The following is a 17,559-nucleotide window of genomic DNA, read 5'->3' as shown; positions in this document are numbered from 1 at the left end:
CAGCTGAGCATTTCTGACACACAGAGGTTTGCGTAGGTCCCACTTAGAATAAAAAAAAAAAAAAAAGACATACAGATATGGTCACCATGTAGGTTATTATATTCATAATAACACACAAATAAAGTAAAATAAACACAGACTGTCAGAATCACACATTTCTATTTTTTAAATCAGAAAACCTGTATTCTAATCCATCTTATTTATTCAGTGTAATAATATTCTAGAGTGACAGCAGTGGTTTTATCTCATGTCAGGAAGGACAGGTGGATATCCTGACAAAAGTATCACACAAAGAAAAACATTTATTTGTGGAGAAATGAATCCGACTCCTCACAAACATGAAAACTGCAGCAGCAGCTCGGCCACAGAGAGGCACTGCTGGGTTTGGTTTTTGTTTAAATGTTAGTTCTGGTGTGACTGATTGAATTGGACAGAATTTAATGGACCGATGCGCCTCAGTTGCTCCTTTTTGGAATGAATTCAGGTTAATATCTGTCTACTTCTTTCAGCATCATACAAGATTTTTTTAAATAAATTAAGTAATAGTAATATTACCACAATGATTTTATGTAAGTCTGCAATCAAATAAAGAAACTGAGTTTGTAGTCGAATAAAATTTGTAGGAATAAATATATAAATCAGTAGAACATAAACATTAAGTACATTTAATGTTAAAACTTTTACACTTTACCTTGAAGCCTGGACATTTCAGATGTCTGCACAACATGTGAAACAAATCTAAACTTGTGCATGTGTGTTATTAAGTACACTGAAAAAATGTCAGCGAAATTAACAGTAAAGTGCCGTAAGATCATGACATAATAAACATGTCAATAGAAAAACAAAGAAGTAGTGTTTGTATTACTTAGTAAACTACTGAACCAAACAAAACTTTTAATTTAAGTTAGTAAGAATGTTAAAATAACCATATTTCTATGTGTAGTGTAAATAAATTACTGTATTTTAAACTGTAATACAAAAACAAACCCAAATAAGCTGAAATAACAAAATGACAGTGTTAAAATGTTTTTTTGTACAAAAAGATACCTTATTATATTTTACAAATAAATATGTTACTTAATTTTGTGTAAAATTATGTAAAATATTTATTACATACATCAATCAGCCATAACATTAAACCATGACAGGTACAATGATCAACACTAATTATCTTCGTACCGTGATGTGTTGTGATGTACTATGATGTGTTAGAAGAAGGAAAATTGGTCTTTAGGTATATTCTGAAGCAGCGACAGAGTTATGGGGATCCAGAGGTTCACTGATGTACATGAGAAGCAGAGGGTAGCCCTATCAGTCAAACTGGAAATTGTATTGCTTACTATGACCGAAACCTGGCAGAAAAAACACAGAGTTCACCAGTTTGTTGTATGTTGGGCTGTATAGCTGCAGGCCAGTCATAGTACCAATGCTGTCCATCACTCAAATCACCTAAAGGGAGTATTTGAGTATCAAAGCTGGACTACAGAGCAATGGTCTGTTGTGATGAATCATCTTTTCCTTTTTTATTATATGGTCAGCTGGGTGCATAGAGAAGACATGGCATCATGCACAATGGGTAAAGACAGCAGAGGCGATGTGATGCTCTGGGCAATGCTCTGAATGGAAACCCTGATACCTCCAAATTCCAACAAACTCAATCTAATCATGCATCTCTAGAAAAACAAGTCAGATACCCCATCTTGCAACTTGCAGGGCAGAAAGGATATGCTGCTATTGTCCTGGTACCAGATAACAGAGAAGACCTTCAGAGACCCTATTTATTAGATTATTTGTAATGTATTTTATACCCTTCCTGATAAAATTACTCATGAGTAACTGTTCAGTGGACATAAAATTAATCAAAAAAGATTAGCATGGCATAGCTAAGTGCACTGTGAATAGATTAATTTATAGATAGAGCCAAAGTTTATCTTTCAGCAGGGCCAGGATGTGGTCAGCTCCTGCAACTCAAAGACAGTTGTACTTTTGACTTTCAAAATGCAATGAGCATAATTTACTGAAACAATATTATATCTGCTTTCACAGTAAAAATATCTTGAATACTGCTAAATACACTATATTATAATAAAATAAGTAAAATTGTAATTAGATATTATTATAATGAGGCTTTTACAGTTAAAAAGGTGTTATTTTTCAGTGACATTGAATGAGATTCAATGTACAATAAGCAACGAATGTTAACATTTTTACCACATTTTTAGAGAATATTTCTGGCAATCACAGCTGCCAGGTTTTTTTTCCAGTAAAAACTACAGGATTTTTTACAGTGTAGCTTGAAAACTGTTTTAGACTACAATAAGACGTGTTCAACAGTATTCAAATTCAACAACTTGATTCAAATATTTATAGTTAGACTTTTATTATGTACAACTAGCTGAACCATCCAGCAGTAATTCCTAAAGGGACGTGTTGATTCAGCGGTATGATCGTCTTTGTGTTGCTCCTAGTTAGTTCTGCAGTATACTGAGAAGTTTCAATCCATAAATACCAAACGAGGTTCAGCTAAATAATAGAAACAACTCTTTGTATTGTGCTACACTATAACAGCAGCACACACTACACAATGCCAGCAACACTCTCTCCTCAACCTTGAACCATGCTTACAAAATCAGCAGAGGAGAAATCAAATGACTTACTATCTTATTTTATCCTGCAAAGGCAGGGTAAGCGTAAGGTGTTCTTGCTTAAGGATCCTAATACTAATGTTCTATTGACTTTTAGTGCCCTGCATTATTGCTAGACATAGGATTGGGATATGCAACATGATAGTGCAGGAGTTTAAGTGTGACAATGCAGGCTGGGGAGGGGGGGCTGCATTGGGTACACCAGGAATTCACTGTACACTCATTAAACAATTGAAAGTCAGATTAAATATGATAACTGATATAACAGAGTCAAATGTTGGCATTTCATGTTTTACCAGCAAAACCTGAGCTGCAGTTCATACGGTTTATATTTGCATTTCAAAGGGCATCTGGTCTATGTTTACACATCACAGCATGCAGGAGACAGCAATCATTATTGTCCAACTATATGTAGTTTTAATCAGTCCAAACCAAAACGTGTCAAAGTTCCTCAACTTTATTTCCAGAGCAGCTGGAACTAAATTATTGATTGACTGCTGTTGCAGCATTCAGCAGCATTTACCATCGTTCAAATAAACACGCTAAACAATAATTAATGAGAAAGGGTAACTAGATTAATTAAAAAATATGTGATTTTTGGTTTTTAGTAGAAATGCAGCAGCTGCGGCTTGGATTTGTGATCTACAAAGCAAGCAAAAAGCATTTTTTTAATTAAATGGAAAGAATGAAAATGTTGAAGCAGCAAAGCTGAAAGTAGAGCAAAATAAAAGATCCGAGGGAAAAAGATTTGGCAAGCAATTCAGCACTGTTTGTATTTCAAAGTGCAGGGTATGTGTGTCTTTGTGTGTGTATAATCACTAAAGAAGACAGTCTGTCAGCTAAGAAACTAACATGAAAACACAACAAATAATAGAGAACTCATGCAGCAAATGACACTACACACAATAACACCAATACAATTTTGTATTGCTTGTTCTTCAAAGGACTCTTTGAGGGACTCTCTTAAAGTTAGGTTAAAGAAAGAGTTCAAAATCATTGCTGCAGTTAGTTCTCGTACATAAACTAGATTTTCACATTTCTAAAAAATGAGACAAAGGAGAGAAAATGTGCACGTGCACTTCTGTTGAAGTGAGAACAACTTCCTCTTTGTTAAGAAAATAATGTTTGGCTGAACACAAAGTGAAAACAGCATAAAATGGCACATTTAACTGCACATGCGCAGTTGGTACACATCCGTGTAGAGTCCATCCAGACATTAACAAAATGAGGTGGCTACAAAGTGAACATCACAGACACTGTAGATGCGGAGAGTATGACCTAGACTCCAAATCACAGACCTAAGTTTGAGTTGAATTTTCTCAATCCACTCTCAAAAAGACAGTAAATACGATTATTTAGCAATATGTTGAACTACACCCTTAAATGTTAGCTTAGTGGTACAGAATGTATTATATGTTCTCAAGTGTAGAACTACAGTTAGGTGTGTGTGGGTTGTTTACAGATAAACACTACTGTTCAAACGTTTAGGGTCAATTAGTAAAATCATTAAAAAAGAAAAACAGATTTTATAGAGATAATAAGATAATTTAATTTAAATGACGATTTTTTTCTGTTATTACAATATGGGTGGCAATTGGTAGATCTACGAATGCAAAGGTCAGCCGTTTCGACTCCCAGTTCCTCCTAGCAATACATCAAGGTGACCTTGGGCAAAATGCCAAAACCCCATAGAAACTATGTGTATCAATAAAGATAACAATCAATAAAGTCTGTCATTATCATCATATCTGCATTCACAGGGTAAGTCTGCTTACCTTGTGTAAGTTAACTTTCACAGTAAACTAAATGATTTCAAACTTTCGAATGGTAGCGGTAACACATTTCTATCCCGCAGTGCCAAATACTGATGATTCCTTTAGTGAGTTTCTCAAAAGTGTCAGTGTTCGATGTCTTTGGAATGAGAACAGGATGGTACTTGTGTGTACATCAGGTTATTTGACTGAGGTTTGATGAGGTTATAGATGTGTATTTGTATTTGTGTTTATATGTGTGTGAATGTAAATGTACATCTGTGTACATTGTGTGTACAAGTGAAAAAAATAGTGAGTTAGAGAAAGACATTTGAAATAGAGGGACAGACAGAAATGAGGGCTCGATATAAACAGTGAGACTTTATAACATGTTTGTTGGCTGTCATTGTGGGCCAGTAACCTACAGCTGATATCAGACAGCTCAGATAACACACACACACACACACACACACACACACACACACACACACACACACACACACACACACACACAGATAAGAGCTGGATCAAATATCCTCATACTGTGTTTACACAGAAACTAAACATCTGCAAGGAAAAAAAAAGTTCAAAGCATTTCTTTCCTCATTCTTCCTGTTTGCTCCAGAGTGAGTAATGACATCAAACATTATTATTAATGGGCAGTAATTATGTACACAAACAACCACCAGGACACATTTGCACGCCTGCTGGAGACACTGAACACTACCAGCTTTTTAAATTATACAGTAAATTATTAAAAACATCTACCAGGCAAAGTGATTGTGCTTTAAAAGCTGATTAACTGTTAGGAGAATTACCTAAAAATAATATTAATTACATTAACAATTAACAATTGTCAGCAGCTCTATATCAACAATTTGAAATATTTCCTGAAGCACCGCACATTCTCTCGTTATTGTGTTAGTATGAAGTGATACCATCAGGCGCTTTCTCGCCTGTACTTCATGTGTAAAAATGTTTATATTAGAACAGGGAAAAGTGATCAGGTTTAAATCCTGTTTGAGCAGCCATGAAATGTAAACAAGAGAAGAAAGTTCTGTTTCTGTGCAAACTGAGACCAATGACACTAAACATCTCCACATGTCTGTCCACCCTGACTTCACACGAACAGAACCAGACAAAATAACTATAACAGCAACAAACAAGAGGGCAAAAGTGGAACTTTACTCTCCATACAAAGCTGATCAAAGGTTTAAAAAAGCACACACTCACAAGTACACACACACACACCACCTTTTGCTGCACCCTGATTGGCTGTGACATGTGAGACCAAGAGGCCCAGCGGACACTCCCACAGGCAGGTGAAGGAGCCGCGGATCAGGCTGCAGGGTCAGATCACGTCTCAGTTCTCATAGCAGCAGGTAGAACAGCAGGACAACCTGGCACTCGGTTGGTGAAAACTGTTGAGCGTGATGACAGAACTATGTGTGAACCAGCAGACGTCCCAGGAGGATGCCAGGAAATGTAACAGAGGAGCTGCAAAACAGGACGAGAGGGATTATCAGTGAGTTTGTGTCTGAACAGTGTCAGTGCATTAGTAGTTTGTGTATTTTATCTGTACTAGTTTAAGCATGAGTAACAGCTGCAGTGCTAAATTCTCTATCCACACTGAAATACAGAAACCCAATTATCAAGTCATTCATCAAGCAAAAAAGCCAAATCAGTTATCGTCCCAGCAAATGTGAGGATGTGCTGTTTATTGTGTGTTACATGGTTCTATTTGATGTTGAACTGGTGGTCTGTCACAATGTCACCCTGGGTTTGTATGTCTATACATAAAGAAACAACTTTTAGTTGTTGGTAGACAGATAACTAGACTAAGCTCACTACACCTTATCACAGATTATATTACTTCTTATCTTACAGTTTACTGACTGATAAAGCATAGAAAAAGGTACAGAAAATATTTATTTTATATGTAAGGAACCATAGCTTTTATAATTCGTCATCTGCAGTTTCTTGGCTGTTCAAACAAAAAACAGCTCTAAATAAACTTAAGTAAACAAGACAAACACACACAAGTCAGGGTAGTTGTATAATAATAATAATCGAATCCAACAAAATGTCACAAATAATAGAATTGCCGCTGTGTCTTCTCATAAGGGGTTAAACTGAGTTGTGGCACTCATGGAGAACCATGACTACTCAAATGTACTGTGATAAAAGTGAACAGTCAAGTTAGTATCAAAGAAATTCTCAAAAAGACTTTATGAAGTGCTCTGAGCAGACATCACATAAAGGAGAAGGAGCCACACCATTTACAATTTTGTACACAAGATATAAACTGAAGCGAAAAACACAGAAGACAACTGGAGTATGCATTAATAGATTAACTGCATGTATGGAAAGAATTCAAATTTGCCAAGCTGTTTTTTATCCATTTGAATCAATTCTCCTTTAACTGAAATGTCAACAAGAGATTGTGAGGATGTTGTTTGTTTTGCTAATGGGGTGAGCGACACAGATTTAAAATTATCACTATATATTTGCAATATTTTTGCCCCATTTGCCAGCATCAACTAATGAAGCCACAGTGTGATCATTTCCATGGCAGCTGTTCAGAAACATTTATGCTTTTGCATTGAATCCAAGCATCCTATAGCATTTCCATGGAACTGTTTTGATCTTCTTGTGTTGTGTATTTTCTTTGGTGTACTACGATGGTGACTGAAACAGAGCAGATAATGTTGGTACTTGAAATTAATACTAGGCAGGAAAGATAGAGGATGTCACAGGAGCAGGTCTTTATGGTGTCCAGGTGGACACATTACTCTTACGATGCACAGTAGCAGGAACAGGGAGCGACAACGAATGGTGAAAGGTGTGAAATTTTTGTCATTAATAAAGGAAAAAGCAGGAGAATTTTGACTGTGTAAGGAAAAAACAAGTCTCATAGGAAAATTGGAAGGGTTGATCCCAGTTGGCACTGGGTGAAAAGCAGGGTACAGGTTGCCAGACTATCATGACATGTAGAGACAAAGACAGACAATCACTTACACATACACACCTACCAAAAGCACTAGAATCCCTCTAAGACAGTGATTTCTCTGGGTATGAATGTTTGAGTCTAGTTCACATCTGTTCCACATGTGCTTTTATAAGGTTTCTGCTAAAATATAAAATCTTCAGAACTTATCAAGTTTAAATCAGATTCAAGGACAGAACAACTTTAGTAAGCTGATTTGACTGAGATTTTATTTTTTAACAATTTCCTCTATTCACAAGTGACCAAATGTTTTGCTACACACCAGTGAAACTAAACTAAACTAGAACGAGAAAATGTTTGTCAATTCATTTTACATTTGTGCTGTAAACTAAACACAAACACAACATTAAAAGATCAAAAAAGTAAAAGAAGCCAATAATAAATAAAAAATAAGGACAAATATCTGTGTTACTATAGAGATTAGGTGTGGAACAAAAACAGTAGCTGGTAAAGGTGGAGTCTATTAAACCACTTCATGTGCAGCTGCTTTATTTATAATAATACAGCATTTATATTATAAATAATTTATAAATAATGAATTATAAACAGCTCAAACCAGACCCCACACTGTACACAAGCTATTTAGCTGCTTCAGTGCTGTATTCATGAAGCCAACACCAAGACACATGCTTTCACACTTTGCTAAAAACTTTTGTACTTAAACAATACTCAGTTTTTAATTAACTTAGTTACTTACCACCACTATTTGCATGAATTTCATTGCACTTTTGAGGAAAATCATTAATATATATTTTATGATATATTCTACGATCACAGAACAGGTGATAAGAGAGATTTACACTAATCTAAGAATACGGCACCAGCTAGATTTTATTTCCTCAACAGTAAGGTCACGATTTCAGTAGTGTTATTTGCATTAAAGCCAAAATGCAAATTATGTAAAAGAAAAACGCTTACGTGATGAAACTCAAGATCATGCCAGTGTTGTTTTAAGGCCCCTAATTTGAATTGAGCTCTACTCTATTACAAAACTAACTATCATGACATCTCAGCCTCTGCTTCTTCTATCTAACTGTTGTTAGCTGTATCGTTTAAGAATAAGGTACTTTGGGTGATTTAAGCTAGTACATTAACAGCTTTTTTTATTTCCTGATTGTAGTTCAGATGTAGACAACCATGCAGAGGACTGTCAGAGGTATATGACGACGGGGAGAGAGCTTTTGCAGGGAGCCGAACAGGAGCAACAGGAGCTGTTGGGCAGGAGGAAACCAGCCTTAGTCAGGTAAACAACAAATAACTATTTAATATTCACATCTTTCTTTCTTTAGCCTTTGTGCTTAAGTAATTTTAATTAGATACTACGTTAAAGTAGTAGGTTTACAAAAATATAAAGAACATGGTGCCACAGCCATATAAGACAGTATATGTAAGGTGAGATATAACTATATTGTATCAGCTGTGTAATAAGATTAATTCTTCCCGACTGCATTGATCATTTTTTCCTGCAGGTCAAAGACCTTCGACCACTCGCTGCTGACTCAGGTTAAGACAGATTCAGACTCCAAGATAGACAGAAAGAAGTCTCACTACAGCCAGGTGAGCGTTCATTAGGTCAACTCTGATAGATCTTTTATTACACTAATAAACATTACAGCATGGGAAAGATTCAGACTGCTATTCCCAGCTGAGTAATCACATAACTAAGTAAGTCACATAACTCTGTCTAGGACGTAGAAGCCACATGGTGCAAACTACATCACTGTACATTAATATGTCTTATGACTAATATAAATGCACTGGATCAATGGGAGACATCCTACTGAACTCTGTAAGGAGGCCCGGCTGAGTTTTTCTCAGGCTGTTTTTCCAATTGCTTAAATATTAATAAATATTAGTAAAAATATTATTGGGTGGGGTCGTCAGATCAGACTGTCAGCAGCTTCAGTAAGGACTATTTCTTCAGAATAAAGTTCACATTGGCAATAGATGAAATATTAGATCATATATTAAGTTAAATTAATATCTTAATTCAAGATTTCACGTCCTCCAACAATTCCTGAGACAACCATTAGTCTGCTAACATTTTATACACAGCTTATATTCTCCCATTCTGCATAGCACCTTTCAAAACAACTATTACAAAGGGCAGAAATAAATGTCAATTTCATATCATTTTATAATGTGACCAAAATATCTGCCAGCACTAATCCATCTGCAGCTTCACTCCTGTGAAATCAGGTCATTTAAAACACATTTGCCAAAGCTACAAAATCTACAGTTCTTGAACTTTAATTAATATTCACATTGTGCACTTTACCATAACAGTGCATTTTCACATGCATGAATTCAACACTGTAACCTGTGTGAGTATGTTCCTGCTTTCTAATGTAACTGTGTGTGTGTTGTGTTTCAGCTTTCCAAGAGCAACTGTCAATACCATAAAATATTTAAGGAGATCAGCAAAGAGGAACAGCTCAGACAGAGTAAGTTTTAATGATACAACTATCCGTCTACTCTCCACCTTAAATACTGAATGAGGGATTAGATAATAGGTGAACATTTGATATCCATGAGCTGTTTTTTAAACACTATTTAGAGACACAATGGCTATAATAAATGTAAGAGAGAAAATCATGTCATCATATAGAAGATTTAATCTCCTGTTTAACCTGTTTAAAAGTGTTTAAAGAAAGTAACTTAACAAGTAAAACAGCTTAGAATATTTGAAAGACAAATCTAGTCACTGCAAGATTTAATAGTTGTCTCTTTACACTTTTTGAATCTGTGTCTCTTACTAAAAATCAAGTGTTTTGCAGTAACCTACAGCTATTTATCCATTTGTCAGGTTACACCTGTGCCTTGCAGAAAGACATCCTCTACCAAGGTCGAATGTTTGTCTCTGACCACTGGATCTGTTTCCACTCCAAAGTATTCGGCAAAGACACAAAGGTACAATAAGCCGAGACTTAAGGTGGTTTTCCGTGTATTTATTATATTATTATAAAATGTATGCTTTAAAGTACACTTGTTGCATATAACTAATCAGTCAACCATGAGGAAGCAGTTTAATGAATGTATTTATGTGAACATGGTCGAGAGGATCTACTAAAGTTTAAACCCAGCATCAGATTAATGGAAAAAGGTGATTTAAATGGTTTGGTACGATTGTTGGTGCCAGAGGTCAGAAGACAGTGACCAGACTGGTTCCTGCTGACAACAGATCAAACCTTGAAGCAGCAGCTCCGGCTACAGCTGCAGAAGACCACACTGCCACTCTTGTTAGCTAAGACCAGGGAACTGAGGCTTCATTTTACATGGGCTTACCAAAACTTGACAACAGAAGACTGAAAAAAATCACGGTCCATATAAAAAATAGTAGAGCAAACTTTCCCTTCTTTATGTATCACATGGTTTCAAAGCCCACATAACAGTATGATCACTACTTCACACAGGACGACTGATACTGTACCAACAGAGAGTAAACTAGTCCGTGCAGAGCTGAACTGTTCATCCTGGTATTTGTTCGTCTCAGATCGCCATTCCAGTGGTGTCTGTAAGTCACATCAAGAAGACCAAAACTGCCATCTTGGTGCCAAACGCCCTGGTGATCGCCACAGCAAATGACAGGGTGAGAGCGAAGAATCTCATTAAAATAATTTAATCATATTCTGTTTTAATTAGCATGGGCATGAAAAGGAATTTAAATACATCTCTTCAAGCACTGAAAAACTTTAAACCTGCTCTTAGATTAAATATCTCACCACAAAAAGATGTTAGAGTTGCTGTAACCTGTGTTTGTTGTTCTTGCAGTATGTGTTTGTGTCCTTCCTGTCCAGAGACAACACCTACAAGTTTTTAATGTCCGTCTGTCCTTATCTGGAGGTAGGCCAGACTTCTACCTTGTAGCAAATCTGTAAACTCATACCTTGACAACTTAATTTTTCAAAATTTTTAGCTACAACATAATATTAGTTACAATTAAAACATTTTTAAGAAATTCATATTCCGAGAAGATGTACTGCAGGATGTTCATTTTTAGTTAATGTTGAAGACTGATTAGCTTCCAGAGCCTGAGATGAAACTGTTTTTGTGTAATAAAAAGTTTGGGATATTTTTGAATTAGAAACATCTATAAGAATATAACACAATATACACAGGAGAAGAGCCCATGCAGCAGCCCCATCCCTTCTTCAGCTGAGAACAGCTTCAGAGGTCAAAGATCACATCTATCATCTCGTTTTCCTCTGGTGAGTAAAACATACACTGAATATGTATGTGTGCAGTTCTTTCTTGTTCAGTGTGTGATTTTTTTGTGCACCTGTCTATAAATATTACAACTGGACTCCGATCAGTCATTCTTAATGTCCATCAGCAGTGCACCTCAGGGAAAGCCTCTTGACAGATATACACAATAATGGCAGATACATTATTAAAGATCAACTGTAATAATAGAAATAGTAATGCCATACAAATCTCTTCATTATTGCATTTATAAAGAAAAACTAAAATCTCACTGTAATAATCAAAGATATCATCATTACATATATCATTATTATGGCTTCAGAGAAAATTATGCATATCCCTGTTCTCAATTTGGACATGCGCATATTGATCCTGCTGGTGTGCGATGGTCACAGTTATTAAATGTGATAAACTGAGGTGTACTGGAAACCCATGTGTTATACCTGGTGTGCATTAAGATTCTATGCAAAGCTGTAGCACTTAGTATGAAGTGATTAATAGTAGCTCAGGAAATAACCGGGTGTCTGTGAATTTCTGCAGAGCTTTCCAGTAGATTTCAGTGAGCTGGATGGAGCAGTAAGACAGAGGAGGCATGAGATGGAGGAGAGCAGCAGCTCTGACTCCCAAACCCCTGACTACGACAAGATAGCAGGTAATACCAACGTACAAAGCAACAAGCAGAGAGGCTACTCTGTTAACACACACTATTATGTCATGAAGCTTAAATACAGTAAACCAGCTACTGTTTCAGCAGTAGAAAATTCATCTTCCACGATGGTGGGAACACGTCTGTGCGTTTCTGGTTCTCTCTTTTTCATGCCCTTTCATCCAAAGCCTCTTAACTAGCTCATTCTGAGTTTATTTTAGCCTTTAATTAGCTGACAACATTAATTCACATTAGCAACATCTTCTGCAGCTCTTAACATGTTTAACAACCTTCACATGGCTCGTCTGCTTCTTCTCTACTGTCTCACCGTGGAGCTGCCTCAGCATCCCAACCCTTCACCTTTTGTAACTTCACTGACAGATGGAGCCCACAACAGACACAACAGACAAACTATTTCTACCTCAATCAACTTTGTCAACAAAGACATAAACCCATGTCAACCTGATAAAGTACTCCACAAGTGTCCAACTTCAGAGGTTTTCATAGAAAACTATGGCAAAAAGAAAAATATTCTGTATAATCTTAAATATTCAAAAAACTAAATTACCTATTGACCGATGTGGAAGAGGTAAAGCAGATTTTAACTACTACCGACTTCTTAATCCACAGTAATTTATAGCTATTTTATTGGTTGGTTATATTCTCATTGCAAAAGTAACCAAGTAGTAAGAGTAATAACAAAAGAAAAACACTTTCCATCTGAATACAGTACAGTGAAACTAAACTAAGATTAGGATAAACTGGGATCTCACCACCTCTGTGAGCAACGACCATCACAGATCTGTCAATTCTGAATTCCAACCAGTGGAGGCAGATGGCCGCCCACGCTGAGCCTGGTTCTACTGGAGGTTTATTCCTCTAAAGGGAGTTTTTACTCCTCCACTGTTGACTAGTGCTGCTCAAATGGGATTGTTGGGCTTTCTATATAATTCTTTATACAATTATACTTTGTAAAGTCTTACAGTACACTAATGTCACAGCTAACGTTAAATCTGTTTGTTATCATGAAAAAGGAAGCGTACATAAAGAAATGTGAACATCCTACCATTTTCTAGTCGTTTTCAGTCCTCTGTTGAGGATACATCTATGTTTTTAGTCCAGCAAGCTGTTATCCTCGAGATAATCTTTACTTTTCGTGCTCTGTGGGATGTAAATTCCAGGTTTAGATAATCCACACTGCACTTAGAGTCACCATTTTGTCCTGAACAATACAAGTTGGCGCCATTTTTCTTCTTCTTCTCCTGTCAGGTGTATTAACATCCAACGTTTGTTGCATTAGCGCCCTCTTTAGTGCAGTTGACAATTAACTTTATAGGTGCTGATGATGAATATGGATCAGATTATTATTATTATATGTTGCTGTTGATTATATCAATGATTGGAATCTGCCTCTGCTTTTTTTTCCTCTGTATATTTATGGTATTATATTATTATATTATATATTATACTATGAGATTTACTGCTGTCCTATTTAAAATGACTGACATTGCCAAAATACTAGAACCACCTTTTAATAAACACTCCATAGCCTCAATTTAAAAAAAAAAAAAAGACACACAGTAGATTATTATATAAATATAAATACATTATAGAAAACCAACACGACAACCTTATACATTTTAGACTCATGAATTCACACTGCTTCCCCTGGTTCCTGTTTCTAACTCTGCAGAATTCCCTGTTCCCCCTTTCCTGGATGCGTTGAAGCACACAGATGCACCAGCTCCTGCACACCCAGACATGCACAAAGTGAAGAACCAGCATCAGAACCAGCAGAGCTCAGAAAATAAGCAGCAGAACACACACTGTACTGGTAGGATGGCTCAGTGTTCAGATCCAACAATCTATAACCCTCCAAGTTTCAGCAATAACAGTGAACAGTTTAGCATTTAACTGAAGAAATGCTCCGGCCTCTTCCTCATGATGACTATTAAGTAACGGAAAAATATTTCACCTCCACAAACTGATGATTTTTGTTTTTGTTGTTTCCAGGCTCAGATGTGATGTTTGACAGGAGAACTCTGAAACCCCTTTCTTTTAAGACTCTGCTGTTAATCTACCTGTTGCTGTGAGTTTACATCAATTTATTTATTCATTCATCCAGTTCTTTCTAAATTAATTTAACATTTTAAACATTTTATGATTCTTTAATAACATTTTGATTGAATTGTTTTGTTCATTTATTCAATTATATACTTGCTAAACTCATTTGTCCTTCTAAATAGTGATTTATTTCACACAGTTCACTCAGTCATACATTTCTTAACACTTACACTCTGAATAAATGTAGTGATTCATCTTTTTCAAGTTACAGTGCATTAAAATGATTAATTATTAGGGTTTTTACACATCCAATCCACAACAATTCACTCATTTAGTTTTATTGATCTAATAATGTGATCATTAACACACTCACTCACTCCTTTAACGTTTCTTCTCGTCTGTGCAGCTGCCTTTGTCACTGACTGGTTGGGTGTTTTTTCTCAGAGTGTGCGTCCTCGTCTTGTCTTCCTGTTACCTGGCGTTTAAGATCATCTCACTGGAGCAGAGACTGACGACGCTCGGCTCCATCACTGAGTTAACCCACCAAGAGTGAGTTTCCCCAAACAGACTGATTAGGACATGACGCTGCTGAAACATCAGTATACACATGTTTTGTTCTGACACTTCATCTTCCAGAATCTGCACATTGTCAACAAGGCTTTAGCTGTAATCTCTACATTTTAAATCCTTATCAAAAGCCACAAATCACATACTCTTGAGGGAGACTTTGAGTTGCTTCACTTGACTCATTACTTGCGAGATTATCTGATGGTGGTTCTGTTACGTTTGGAAGTGAAACCAGATGTTCTGGTTTCACTTTGCCTGTCTAACAGCATCTACTACATAGAAACAATGAAAAAGCACAAATAAAAAGAAAACAAAAACCTTAACATTCAGATAGTGAATCTAGATTCATTCGTTCGAGTCAATCATACAGTACGGTACAGTGATAAACTTGATCCATGTGACAGTAAATGACAGGATTATTTTATTCATTCGAACATAATTAACAATTTATTTCCTCCATTGTGTCGTTTTGCAGAAATGACTTTGTGCAAGCGAGTGCTGACATGAACACAGAGCTGTTCTCTGATCTGCTGAGCATCAACCTGATGAAGCTGGAGAAGGTCAGTCAGTCTGTGTAGTGATGTGAGTCAGTTTTTACCATTTATAGGTAATTTAGCTATTTCACATAATACTGATGTAATACTGATGTTAGTAGTACTGGAGTAGAAGGTACAATATTTCCTTTAGGGCTGTAAGAAGGTTCTGTATACAGAAGAGTCTAGTCCTCATAACCCGCTAACAGTTTGAGTCAGGAAACTCAGTCTTGTATAAAACTAGAGATGTTTCTTAGAGAGAACTGGAAACAGGTGCAGGTTTAGTCCCAGGAGTTCATTTATATATTGGAGCAGTATTGTATCTTACATCCAAGATGATGTGTGCATCTCGTTCAACGTCTCAACTGAGTGCTCGTAATAAACTGGGCTGAATTAGGAAACTCTGGAGTAATCAGCATGCTGTCAACACACAGAGAACGGGAACGGTTCAGGACAAGTTTCCAATGAGCAAAGTGTAACCGGACGCTCGTTGGCATTAATCAAACATTTATAGTCAGTGATCTGTTCACAGAGAAGCGTGGACGTCACCTGTTAGACGAGCTTGATTCTCATCTATTAGTCAGAGTAACACTAACATTTTCCGGCTGACAGCTACATTTGTTCTCAAAACTGTGAAACAAAAGATTCCTCAGCAAAAAGAAGTGACTGAACTGACTGGAAGCACAAACATCCAGCTGTATTTTTTAAAGTAAAACTTTAATCCAAAGCAACATGATCCAGGAAACATGCAGCTGAGTGAGGCTCAACCTCAGCAGGTGCAGAGAAACACAAGGACGCTGGAGCACAGGGTCTTTGTTATTGTTCAAGAAGAGAACGTTTGTCATGATGAACATGACATTAAAGGAACAGTTCAACATTTTGGGAAATTATCTTTGTTGCTTTCTTTCATGAGTGACAAGAGACGATGGATAACAACCTCCAACCCATCTAACATGTCACACTTTAGAAGGACGTGCAGCACAAACATGCTGGGCGGATTTGTTGTCTGTTTATTAGTGTTTCTGTTTGCGTACAGATTCAATCTTCACTTCAGTCTTTATGTTAAAACTCACAGCTAAAGCAGTTCCCAACGCACAGAAACAAGACTGGTTTTGTTCTAATGTCACTCTCTGAAAGGAAGCAAAACAAAAAGCTGAATTAATTCTTTAATGACAAACTAGCATACTTAGAAACACACTGTCTGTTCTTCCAGGTGCAGAAGAACCTGCAGCGACTGCTGGACGAAGCTGCTTGAATGTACCATAAACCATCATATTAAGAAAGTGTTGTATTCATTTCTGTAAATATACTGTAAATACAGAGATTATTATAGCAGATGTTACAGACTGACAGTACTGATGTTTTGTTTTGTTGGGAGTTTTTCTTTATGTGATTCAAAGGTCTACGGAAAGAGGAACACTGCACGTTGTACAGACTGTAAAACCCCATGGGGACAAATTTGTGACTGTGATGTTGGATTGTATAAATAAAGTTTAATTAAATGTATTTTAACAGGCTTGAAACTGAAGATACACACGAACAAAGTAGAGTTGAAGTCGTTTTTAGACTGTTGGTTTACTGTGTCATCCATCAGAACAGATCAAGGTTCCCACTGGTGGATTTATCTGATGACTTTTGCCCAGTTTGGCTGCTCGCACTGATGTTTCCAACTGACTCAAACAGCAAACACGTGTCTGTCAACATGACGTAACTTAGGACTGGAAAACAGCTCTGGACTTCAACCCAGAACAACTCGCTGGAGCTGGTGGCTGAGTTGTCTTCTTGTTTACCTGCCTCAGAGCTGCACTTTCTGCCATTTCAACAGGCAGCGATGTGCCGCAGGGGTTGACCTGCAAATGTGTGAGCAGGAGGTACAAGTCTGTCTGCTGACAGAATCCAGGTCCCTGGTCACTGATTCAAATCCTGTGGAGTAGGTTAAACAGGAGAGCCCACATTAACTGTAATTCAGGAAGTAGTCAGCTCATTATTTTATTGTTTTTAAATTACATTTTTACTCATCAGTCGATGCTCATTCTGACAGTAAAACATTATTTTCATGATTTCTGCAGAACAAGACACAGAAATAAACCAGAAATGACCACTAAGAGAAAAGAGAGATAAAAATGACCAAACAGACACAGAA

The 17,559-nt window shown here is 36.7% G+C and overlaps 1 protein-coding gene across 2 annotated transcripts; it reads left to right on the top strand.

The window, feature by feature from the left end:
* The first annotated feature begins 5,705 nt into the window (after positions 1-5,705).
* On the top strand, positions 5,706-17,455 carry LOC113151392 (GRAM domain-containing protein 2B). Of its 2 annotated transcripts, XM_026344366.1 has the most exons (14): positions 5,706-5,921; positions 8,524-8,646; positions 8,873-8,960; positions 9,778-9,847; positions 10,210-10,313; positions 10,897-10,992; positions 11,175-11,246; positions 11,522-11,611; positions 12,147-12,258; positions 13,946-14,086; positions 14,266-14,341; positions 14,761-14,865; positions 15,359-15,443; positions 16,630-17,455. In XM_026344366.1, exons 1-14 carry the CDS (start codon positions 5,830-5,832, stop codon positions 16,669-16,671), a joined length of 1,296 nt encoding a protein of 431 aa, XP_026200151.1. In that variant the 5' UTR covers positions 5,706-5,829; the 3' UTR covers positions 16,672-17,455. The 2 variants fall into 2 exon arrangements, with proteins under 2 accessions (XP_026200151.1, XP_026200152.1); XM_026344367.1 differs by lacking the exons at positions 15,359-15,443; positions 16,630-17,455 and having other exon boundaries at positions 14,723-14,865.
* Positions 17,456-17,559: the final 104 nt, after the last annotated feature.

The sequence above is a fragment of the Anabas testudineus genome, chromosome 9 (assembly GCF_900324465.2).
Source record: "Anabas testudineus chromosome 9, fAnaTes1.2, whole genome shotgun sequence".
In the NCBI taxonomy this organism is placed as follows: domain Eukaryota; kingdom Metazoa; phylum Chordata; class Actinopteri; order Anabantiformes; family Anabantidae; genus Anabas; species Anabas testudineus.
The sequence above is the reverse complement of the archived record's forward strand: the minus strand, read 5'-3'. Positions and strand labels throughout refer to the sequence as shown.

Bases quoted from the DNA above. Each gene is read 5' to 3' on its own strand.
- LOC113151392 (XM_026344366.1), top strand. From the start codon at position 5,830: ATGACAGAACTATGTGTGAACCAGCAGACGTCCCAGGAGGATGCCAGG. The intron at 8,961-9,777 runs GTGAGCGTTCAT...GTTGTGTTTCAG, and splicing joins AGAAGTCTCACTACAGCCAG to CTTTCCAAGAGCAACTGTCA. The intron at 14,087-14,265 runs GTAGGATGGCTC...TGTTGTTTCCAG, and splicing joins GCAGAACACACACTGTACTG to GCTCAGATGTGATGTTTGAC.